We start from the raw sequence: 12,006 nt of genomic DNA on the forward strand, positions 1-12,006 counted from the left end.
GGCTCCCTCCCGCGCTCCCCTCGCCGCCGCCCGGCCCGGGACACACAGACGGGACGGGACGGCGAAAGGCGGAGCCCCCGGGGCTGGCGGGGGCCGGGCGGAGCGCGGCGCTTCCCCGCCCGTCCGCGCTGGAGGGGGCGGGCGAGGAGAGGCCTCGGGGGTTCCCCGCGGGGGAGACGCCGCCGCACCCGCGAAGGGACAAAAGCGGGGAGGAGGAGGAGGACCCCGGACGAAGCCGGGCGCGGGACCCCACCTCGGGCAGGCACAGCCTGGCCGTCCCTCGGCTCTGGCCCGGCAGCCGCAGCGGGACGCCCGGCCGGTCCCTGATTTGCAGCCGGGTTACATGAAAATAAGAGGCCGAAGTGAGTATTTCCAAGCAGGGAGGGGGACGCCTCGCTGTAGGTTTTGGGTTCCCGGAGGGGAGCTCCGCACAGAACCAGCCCCCAAAGCGGGTAGTAGCGTTACTCAAACGATAAGAGACCCCCTCGGCGGTTCGGAGTTTGCCAGCGGTGTTCTTGGCAGGGAGCTGCTCCGGTGCTTCTCAGGGGAGCTGCAGCTGCAAACAGCCTCTTCCCACACGACATACATTCTCACAAACTCCCCCCTACTCCCTCCAACCTTCTGATTCATGATCTCGTAAAAGAACATTTGCGTTAAATGGGCAACGACAGCCAAATTGTAATAACTGTCTGAATGTCTTAAACCCCATTGTTTGGATTAAATCGTGCAGACATACTAACAAAACTCAGCAAAGGAAGCCATATATTTCCTCAAATTTAAAAATAACTTGTTTTGCCTTGTGACAAGTGAGGTAATAGCAGGCCTCCAAGCTGAGCAGATGCCGCTTTTATACTCATTACTCGTCTTCTGCTGCTCTGCTCTGCAGTTTGGATACTCATATGTAGTATTTAATAGCTCCTTCAGCAACTGAAAGTGTCTAAGGAGGGAAGACAGGTAAGATCGGATGATCTCCAACACAACTAGGGGACTAGCGTAAGCAATTTACATGAGGAAGACAAGAGTTTGCCAGTATAGGCAACGGTTTGTAATACCCTAAGCAGTACATATTACAGTTTTGGGCTTTATTAAGGCAACTAATGGTTGCAATAAAAGATATTACCCATCCCACCAAATTTTATCTCATGTCATTAGCAATCAAAGCTACAACACTGACAATCTATACAAGAGCAAAACGCTGGCTGCTGAGAAAGAGCTTCCCCTGCCCCCCTCTTCCTCCTTATACAGTTCAAGTTCAGAAACATGCATGTTCACAGGTTTCTTACAAGCCCTGTGGAGGAAGGTTGTAGGAACTTCTGTGCTTCATATTAAAAATTACATTTTCCTTAACAGCTGATCCAGCTTCTTTAGTTCTTAAATTATTTTCAATGTGTGTATATGACTGAGGCTCTGCTGATCTGAGTTCAGCTCAGTGAAACAGAAATGCCTTTAATTAATATAGGTAGAATAAGCCATAGTTTTTCCTCAAATACAGGCATCTTCTGTAAACCACAGGCACAAACAGCCTAAAACACTGATGAACTTGAAGTTTTGGTTATAGTTCTCATGCTATTTATTTGCACCTTGCTAAGTGCATTATGTATAAGAGGTACTGAGAACTCCTTAATAAATGAAATTTGATGGCCAGAAGTTGACATCAATAATCCTTATGTATGTGGGTAACAGATTTTTCAGAGAGACTGAGTGAAAAAAGTTATTTATAATGTCAAATACCTTCACTCTGCAAGTTAATGAGCATTTTGTTTATTCTTCTAAATATCTGTGTTAAGAACTTCATCACCCACCAGTTGTTCTTTTAAATAAGGTTTCTTTCAATCTCATGAACACCAAGCAACACCTGCAGCCACAAATCTTGGTTTGTTATAAAACAAAACACATCTATCTTATCTTCTTTATCAATATTAGAATATACAAAGGCGTAAGTCATTGTTTGCAAATCAGTATTTAAGACTAATGCGCTGGAAAAAACAATCTTTTTGGGTACTTATGTCTTTCTTCAGGCCTGAAATAGGAGGAAGGAGCAAACTTCAGAAGTAATTCTCAGCTTGTACTTATTCCCCCAATTTTAACTAGGTATTCAGACCACTTGAAAAACAGATAGTTGGTACCTGGGGAACAGCTGAAAAATGAAGACAGATGAGAAAGAGCATTGGAAGTAAGATAATTATCTTTATAAATGGAAAGAGCAAGGCAGATAAGTTATGGTTTGGGAAAAAACGCAAGGCTAAGCACCGAACAAATTTCTGCCTAGTACATATTTTTTAAAATTAGGAATTAAGTATTCAACTCACATATTTGCCTTCGGAAGACATTCCACACATCTTTCCTTGAGGATGAGCACCAGAGACTCAGAGAGGTGGTAGATATTTTGCCAGAATCATTCCCTATCTGGTCATAGTGTGGTTTTGTTCTTCATTAATGGGTTTAGTCTGACATGTAAGACAGTTTTTGGTTAAAACATATTACTTCCTCTTAGCTCTACTCCCTCTTACTACCTCTATCCACAAATGTTGGCTGCGTTATGACTCTAGACCAGACCTTTGCAGTTACCACAAAACCATGAAACATTTGTGGAAACACAGTTGTGTTTTTTGGAGTTAAGACAGGTACATTAAATATAATTTAAGATACAATTTCTATTACTAAGAAAGCATTTTTACTGAACAGAAATCACTGATGAGATTTTAATTCTGGCTATATTTCTAGTCACATTTTATCGGTTGACATTTGGATCATTTTTATGCCTTTGATTTTTTTCCAGCAATGGAAAAGACCATATGGGATTTTAATGGCACATTTTATCTGTGTAGATAAAATGCATAGTTGGTAGCCCTTCTTCCTTCTCACAACTGGGTAATTTTAGCAAGCGGCTGACAGCTTGACCTTTGTTGCACAGGCCAGATGCAATTTGCAGACAAATATAGGTTTTTAAGTAATATCTTGGCTCCCCTTACACTGAAATCCTGTGACTCCAACAGATAACCAAGAACAAAACAATGTGATCGAGAACAGAATTAGTTGGCTGCTGATAAATCTCCTTTGCTGCAGGGCACACATGTAAGTAAGCACACACCATTTGGATACAGGGAGAAATAAAGAAGTTTTTTCTAAGCAGTAAGATTTTTTTACTACTATATACAATCATCCAACTAAGTTTCTGAAGACTGGAAGAGATTCCAAATCTTTATAATATGGAATAAAAGATTTACCAATAGTTTTAAATGAGGAAAGCTTTAAATAATGTCACAAAGCAATCACAACCTTACCCTCTCTGCATAATTCCTGGGGGAAAAAAAATCTTCAGGTAACTTGTATTTGAAAATCATTTTCAAAGGTATCTGTTTTGAAAGTCATAATCTTCTGTCATGCTTCTGTTTGACTCAAAGATATTTAAAAACTTTAAATTTAAAATTTTAAATTTTAAATCTAAATTAAAAACTTCATTTGTTAAGCTAACAACTCACAGACGATGCCAGTAGACAGGGAAGGATGGAGGAAAATCTTTGTTGATAGTACTGGTGTCTCAACAATTCTTTTATGGATTTAGTCTTTATATAGATGAATACGATTTAGAAATCCAGGTATTAATTAGGACAGACTAAAGGCCTCAGTCCTCTGAGAAAGAAAATATATTACCTTTAGTAGGTGTTTTGTGATACCCTCAGTAGGTTAAACACTGAGCTCTCAGAGACTGTTGTCTAGACTTTTGCCTTGGAGCCTGCTGGATTTGAGAAACCTGTTAAGATAATGTGTTTCAGGTGCAACATTCCTTCAGCCAGCTTCAGACTTACAGGAACAGGTTCCAAAAGCAACCTCATGATTGTGAGAAGCTGTTAGAATATGCAAACTCACAGCATCATCAGAATTCTCACTATTATATCTTCTACTCTGAAAAACAAATTTCAAAAGCAACCATGTGCTCCCAGTTTACAAAACATGCACAGTTAGGGCAATTATTTATTTATTTTAAAAGTTTTGGGTGTGTTTTTTTCTGCACAGTCACTTTTTATACATAATAATGAGTCAGTATCAATCTTAGTTTTTGATTTGTAGCATTCAGTATCAAAAGTATACCGTGACATTTAAAAAGTTGCATTTACAAAATCGGCACATTGTCTGAATAAGATTTATTAAAGCTTTAGTAATAACTTCTATACAGTGTCTAGAAAAATACCATGTTAATCTTAAAAGAAGCAGTACAAAATTTTATTATACAGTACAAAGTCAGTGTTAGATGTCTCTAAAGATGATATTGTATTATAAATAACAATTTTAATATCAGCTTACAATATATCATGCCAATACTAACAGAAACGTTCAAAAAGACCTCATCCCTCTTCCAAGTTTTTGTCGAAAAGAGTACAATCCTCAAAGTATTCTATGCTACAGAATTCATTTTAGCAAAATATTTACTGCAAAGTTCGTGATTGCCAAGATATAAAGCTAAAATACGTATTTCCAGCATAGCAGGAGGTAACCACGAAGGCAAAGAACTGTAGAGAAAGAAAAAAATATATACATTAGGAAAGAAATATATTTGAGAACACTGTCATTTATTTGAAAAAAATAGCTATAGGATTTGGAAAAATGGGAAACAGCAGGCTGACTAAAATGGCACTCTTTCATCTCCTTGTATGTGTGAGGCCATTGCAGTCAACACTGTGTAAGTAAGCTTATATTATGTCCAAAAATATGGGCCTAGAAGCAGACAAAACATGGCATATTTCAATTTGTATCTCCCCATTACACTGCCCTAGTACGGATCTTACAGACTGAGCTTCCACCCATCCTATACCTGCTGGTCGTAACAGCAGTTGCTGGTGAAGGCTGTGGGGTGGTCCATGGGGCAGCGTGAGCTCCAGCCAACACTCCAGCCCTCCTGCTGCATCCCAGGAGCTGCCTGCAGCCCACTTGTGCCGCAGGATGCCACACTGTGCAGCAAAACAGCTGGTTTACAGAGAAAACCTGCATTCCAACACAGGCCCAGACATGTTCTCAAACAGCAGTAGCGATTAGCTTACCAATTCCAGAGGTTCCCTCTGGATGAATAAAGGTATTCCTCAGTGCAGACAACAGCGAGGGCAACCACGCTGCTATCACCACTTTGTCAGAAACCGATTACGGCATAAGCTTTCTGTAGTGGGCTAGATTTGTTTTATGTTTAAAGATTAAAACAACACAGTATCAGGGGTGTTGCTTCTGCAGTCCTTGCAGCATACGCACACAGAAACCAAAGAACAGCTGTGAACTATTTCAGTTGTACCGATAAAGTCCGATTCAGTGCCAGTGGTTAAGTTCCTGTTAATCACTGTGTGTCGTTCAAAATAGACAATGTTCAAAATGGTCTTATGATAAGACCAGAATGTTTCGCGCTGGTAACTGAACCAAATAAAGCTGACGCTGCAAACAGGATTAACAGTGCTTTTCTTGGAGGTGAGCAGTGATAGGACAAGAGGGAACAAATGTGAGTTACAAGAAGGGAAATTTCAATTAGATATTGAGGGGACAGGGAAATCACAATGAGAGTAATCAAACAGGGCAAAAGAGGCATTGTGGAATAGCCATCCCCGGAAATACTCAAAAGTCCAGTGGACAAGGTCCTGGTAGCCTGATATGAGTTAGCCAGATGACCTCCAGAGGTCCCTTACAGCCTAAAAATATATCATGATTCTACCAATGTTTCTTGCTTATATACCATCATTGGCCTGGGTAGGCCCTTCAGCTCTGACAGCAGGGCACTGCTAAGCATGCGTACAGGCGGTAAATCTAAGCCCTCCAGAGGGCTCTTGGTCAGTCTTGTCTAATGTAAATTTAATCTGTGGCACCAAAAACTGCAGATGATGATACTGAATATTATTACAATAGAAAATTGTAGTGTTGTTCTTTTCCAATAATTTTGTTTCTTACGAAATAAAAACTCAATCTATAATCTTTCTAACACAGAACACCTGCTGGGGATAGATGGTTTGCTAAATTCTCACAAACACCCATCCATGAAACCCTTAATGGGTTCAGAAAGCAAGAATCTACATTTAATAGTTTATTTAGACAGTGCATTAGATAAACACTATTAGGAGGTATTAGAAGAGATTACAAACATCCCATGAGACAACTGCATTTTGTATAAAATCTGAATCAGCATGGAAGCTTATCTAGAAGCAAGCAAATTCCTGTCAACAGTAGGGGCTGAGTAACAGGATCAATAGTTACGAACTGCCAAGGGGCGAGACCCTGAACACCCCTGAAATGACAGGGATGTAAGTTATCCAAATTCCCAAGGCAAAAACAGAGCAGGTGTTCAAGGTTCTGTGTTCATGGCCATAAACAATAAGCTTCAGACAGAAGACAGGATTTAGTGAATAGCCCAGTGAGGACAACTGCAGAAGCATAAACATTTAGCCAAGTAGCTGTAACTCAGAATTACTCTATACAATTGAATTTGACTACTGTTGCCACAACAAGCAAAAAGTTCTTTTAAAACTCCCTTAACGTGGCTAGAAAATATGTTCACCTACTCAAAAACTGTCAAGGGTCTTTAAAAGCAAAACAAATCCAGACATGGCTTTTCACCCACACTGACCGACTGATTTGGATTTCCAAATCAAATCTAAGTAGCAAGACAGTGATGTCAGCCTAATTAATGATCTGCGTCCACTTTAAAACACTGGGAAGTTACATGATTTTTCAGGCATTGCCCACCCAACTCAGAAGAAAGATTATAAAAAGTTGAGCCTGTAACAGTAAGATCACTGTAGAAACAACAATACCACCTCAGGAACTTCCCAAAGGTGCTGTGTATATGGCTCAGCCCACAAAAAGCTGAGTGCACCTTATCCACACACATGCAAAGTTAGCTGAGTTGGTGTAAACTGCTTTTGAAGTTGTCCAAGTGCTTTGAGGTGATTTGGTGCTCACCCAAGCTGTTGTGCCTGCTCTGATGTGCAAGCTATAACCTCTGCCAGAGAGCTGGTAATAAACAGGAGCAGGAGAGGGGAAAAGCAGCATGATCTGAAAAACATTGCAGCCTTTTCTGATGTGCTTTTCATCTCCTGGTGGAATTTCTAGTCACCTCCAAAAACTACGAACTGAATTACAGCTGCCTATAGGTTTCATGCATGAGCTACTGTATTGGTCTGCAGGTTTTCAAAATCCAGAAGGGATGCATTTCATCCCACACTTCCAGCAAGCCTACTTTTGATATAACTTTATTGGGCACAGAACTGATTTAAACGGAAAATGAACTCACTGAAGAAGCTGCCCAGCTGTTGTAATTGTGACTGTCCAGCTCTTTGGTAACTGAAGATGCATCTACAATGGCAGCAATGAGGTACAAAAGGAAGGCACTTCCATTAAAACAAAGACCCTGTTGAAAAAACAAACACCACAAGTAATTAACATGCACACACACTTATTATCGTTTTCAATTCCAACATTACAAAACTATCCTCTGAAATATAATGTACACATCCAATGCACACAAGAAGTGTGATTCTTTTTACCTTCTTCCAAGTTTCTATCTGTAAGATTACAATTTAACTGCTTATTTTGAAGATCCACAAACATTAAAGCACATTTTGGATAAACTGGTCTCTCCAGCACACTAAATCCAGAAGAGTCTTAAAGGTGGTGCACTATGATTTTCCAAAAGTGAAAACAGAGACACAGTTTGGTTACCACAGCCTAAGTGTTAGGCAGTAAGAATATGACACTATATGGGAAACAAAATGAAACACACACACGCCACAAACAAACAAGCAAAAAACCACCCACAATTTGATTATATTTCTAATATACAGAAAGATATGCTGTAGGAATCAATAACTTGTGGCATATGAAGAATATTTATAAAGCTTCCAAAACATCATTTTCTCCACTTCTGAAGGAGATAGAGAGGGTGTAATTTTTGCGGTCATATTCTTCCACCTTTGAGTATCTTTCCCTTCTGCCGGTTCTTGAGAGGAGAAAGAAGCAGATAAAACCAGAGAGGATAACAGTCTGGATAGACTACAGGGGTCATCAAGATCCATCCATGGCAGATGCTGCATTTCTCTTCCAGGGAACAGAGTTAATGTCTCAGGGTACCGATGTTCATTACTAAGAAAAAGCAAAGCAGATACTATTGATCTCACATAACACTACACAGAACAAACAAGGACAGTTTGTTCAGGTTTTCCATGTGAGAGAGAACAGGAAATGAAGAGAGAACAGAAGTCTAAGAAGAAAAAGGTATGAGGGGGGTTTTAAAGTATATAACTTTAATAATTTGTCCTTTACTTACTCACTACTTGATCATGGCTATAGGAAGTTCATTCTTCTTTTTTTTTTTTTTTTAAATCCCTGAAAACTCCACCCTGCTACTTGTCAGGCATATGAATTTGGCCATAAAATATACTTTTAGTTCACTGGTGCCATGTTTAAGAGGAATACCCATTACATACTTTGCACCCAGCTACAATTGCAGGAATTAGTAACTCAGTTTAGACCAGATCTCCTGATGTTGTACATTATCTGCTTCCTTCACCTTCTGGCCCCATGTTTGCACTCTATAGTGTCACCCAAATATCATAACCCTTAACTCTGTTGCCCCAGTTGTCTCTAAATGTTGTCATACTGGTCCAGCTCTGACTTACTAATTTCCACGGTATAACCCAGTGGATGCTAGGAATATATGCCAATTATTCACTATGAATAGTCACCAACTCCGGTAGGACGTAAAAGAAGGGCTATAGCCCAAGAAGAGAAGTCCAGAAGGCAGCAACAATAGCTGTGGCCACATCAGCAGTTCCCTCAGAGTGGATCAACAGCTTGAAGTGGTTGGTAAGGAAGCTTCTCACATCCATCCCCAGGACATTTGGTTTTGGCGGAATTCACTTCAGATTTAGTGGAGTCTAGCCCACAGACACATGCTCCCATGACACTTGGGGTTCAAAACTTTTTGAAGGGAAGCCATTCCCTGAACACGCGCCTTCTCAACTGCAGGTCCTTCCAGAGAGATGCATTCTGTGCTGTCATCTGTCAACGCATCAGCCTTCAGGTCACCACTGCCTGTATGAGGCTTCCTGTGCATAAAGCCTTCTCACATTTTCCAGAGCAGGCTGAAGGGTACGTCCTGTGGTTCCTAAGTCCTTGCAACTTCAGGGTGTTTGGAAAAGAGCTGCTTACCCACCTTTCCACAGGGAACCGTGGGCAGTGCCTCAGTGCTCCGATGGAGTCCAGGGCCTGGCGCTTGAGGTTTGATCCACACACTTATAAATGAAGGGGGTTTATCTAACCTGTGTCAGTTGATATAATAAAAGGTATTATTTCTATCCACAGATCTACCTCTCTTGTTTTATCTGGGCATTACAGTAAAAAACAACTGTCAATTTCAGGATAAGATGCCAACAATTGGCAGGTTCAGGTGAACTTCTGTAAAGCACTCATTTTCAAACTCCAAATTTGATTGCCTAGAGTATTTGTTGTTGTTATTTTCAGATTTTCCCTTCCAAAAAGACTCAATTACCTTGGAAAGCTACAAATCCCTTCAATATCTTGTCATGTAGAAAAGAAAAAAAGCACATAATTTTTGAGAAGCACTGCTCTGGGAAATAACGCTGTTGGGGAAGATGGAATGCAATGCAAGCTGATTGGGCCTTTACTGCCAATATATTACTCAAACCAAATGGTTCATGCTAAATTACCATCTGCTTCTTAAATTCAAATTTACCAGATTTTAAAAGCTTCCATCGATTGTTTTAGCAAAGAACTTGCACTATTAAGGAGAGTCAGTTTTGAAGCACATCTTTTGGGTTAATTTGCAGTAAAAGTAACTGCATCTTAAGCAATTTGGCAATGTGCTTAACCTGCAAAAAGTGGATTTATGACAGAGAAGTCCAGATGTAATTTTGGATACTGCATACAATAGGCACAGTTGGAGCTAACTGTCGCCTAAGGAGGCAGAGAAATAACTAGCAGAGGCTGAAACTCCAAACACTTCAGGGAGTAGGGGGAAGGTGGGTGTAAACTCAATCACCGAAGAAGGTGTGTGTCACTCAAAAAGGCACATGTCACTCAAAAAGGTGTGTGTCACGCTTTCTTAAATGAAGACATTAACAACATCTCTCTGAAAAGAGACACAACATTACTCCTGGCCAGCCAGGAGTGACAGAGGTCCAAGTCAAAGGCTGCTCCCGTCAGGTCTTTTTATACCTTAGGACAAAACAAGCTGGAACGCAAGCATCTTTCATTTACCTTGAATTTATTTTCTTTTCATGTTATCCTTTACCATAAAAGGAGACTACCTTTTGGACCTACATTTATGTGATCTTATCTACAATATGTCTGGAACTCAGAGCAAGAACTATACTCAATATGAAGTAGATACAAATCAAATACTACGGCTTGTCTACCACATAGATCAGGGACAACTCATTTGTGTGCAGCTGTTGTCTGATGATAGTGTAAAACTGATGAAAAGGGTAATTATTAAAGCTGTATACAAATGGATACAAAGATGCTTTCCCTTTAAAAGTACTTAGGTCTAATGCAATGAGAAAAACAAAAAACACACACAAAACCAAAACAACAAAAAACCACCACACCTTTAAATGTACCCAGACACATTACTGCTGTAATTGAAACAATCCAACATTTCTATAGCAGTATTATAGCCTTAATGGTAACTGCTGGTCATGAAACTTGAAAACGGAGAAGCTATCTGAACACAATCCTGGTTGTTCTTATTAGTAATTGCTATAGGTGGCTATTTATTACAGCAGCGAATGGGAAGACAGAAAGAAAAGAGTATTCAATTTTAGTCACGTACACAATATAGTTGATAATAAGCTGTTTGCAACACAGTAGTCAAATATATTTTATCATAAAAATAACAGAATTCTAGTCAATAATCTTTAACTAGTAAAAACCAAAGAACAGCATCTCACTGTATCATACGAATGCAAAGCTAAAATTTATAATTCTTGGATGGGTCACAAGTAGCCGGTTTGCTGAGATGACAATGACTTTTAGGATCTGAACACCAGCCTGTTTTGAAAATCATGTAAAAATATACTGTTGAGAGGTACAGCTTGCCAGGTTTGTTCAAGCCACAAAAACTGGATCTGAATTTTAAGTGCCTGTGAAATTTTTCTGTAATTACATTAGCTGTTTATCTGATTTGCATTAAGTCTTGAGCTAAAAGCAAAGGATTACATGGCATGTAATTTACATACATATAACACTATTTTTCAGCCCTGTTTTCACAGTAGGCTGTATATGGATTGTCATGCTTTTGCTACCTCTGAATCACCTTTGCTTTTACTTTAGCAGAGGAAGACTCATGGTTTAAGAGCCAGGGTCCCACTTCCAATTCTTTGTGTTGATTCAAGTGGGGATTTCTGCTGTTTAAGCCATATGGCCAGGACTGTTAGCTCAGAGGCAGCAACAGACTCATTGTTCGTGGGATATAAATCACTACAGGGAAAAAAAGAGGCCACTGTGCATAAGTATCAGTCACACGCACTTTATTAAAAATCAAGTCACTACATCAACTGCTGAACAAAACAGTGAAACATCATAGGAGAAGTGCTTTAAAAATGTCTGGGTAGTATGAAGGTTAAACACTGCAGGTACGCAGCCACACTAATTAGGGAAAAAAGCTGCAAAAAGAACTAGTACAGTAGGTTAACAGCACACACAGAATGTATCAACACTTCGTTCTCTTTATAACCAAGCAAACCTGAAACCACAAAGAATGATTGTATTTACCACCGTAGTCCATGGCACCTGGGGGATCCTGGTGTAGGTCATTGTCATGTAGATGATCAGGAAGAAGACGGTGAGAACCCAGTAAAACACAGCTACAAACATCACCCAGCCGAAGGCTGGATATAGAAAGTATTCTGTTCCAGCAATCAGGGTCCACACCAGCAGCCCCAGTACCTGCAAAAGTTATGGAGAAGAAAGAAAACTGTTACACAGTCTTAGACCTCACACGTTTGTTCTAGGTCA

General features: G+C 40.1%; 1 protein-coding gene across 1 annotated transcript in view; it reads right to left on the minus strand.

The window, feature by feature from the left end:
• Positions 1 to 4,427: 4,427 nt before the first annotated feature.
• Positions 4,428 to 12,006, minus strand: part of CMTM8 (CKLF like MARVEL transmembrane domain containing 8) — a gene marked incomplete at both ends in the record, with an annotated part of 38,861 nt that continues 31,282 nt past the window's right edge. The window contains 3 exons of the mRNA XM_080339057.1: positions 4,428 to 4,511; positions 7,265 to 7,381; positions 11,764 to 11,937. Of these exons, the coding sequence (XP_080195183.1) occupies positions 4,428 to 4,511; positions 7,265 to 7,381; positions 11,764 to 11,937 (375 nt within the window). The remainder of the gene's footprint in view (positions 4,512 to 7,264; positions 7,382 to 11,763; positions 11,938 to 12,006) is intronic.

Source organism: Nesoenas mayeri, assembly GCF_963082525.1.
Source record: "Nesoenas mayeri genome assembly, chromosome: 2".
Classification (NCBI taxonomy): domain Eukaryota; kingdom Metazoa; phylum Chordata; class Aves; order Columbiformes; family Columbidae; genus Nesoenas; species Nesoenas mayeri.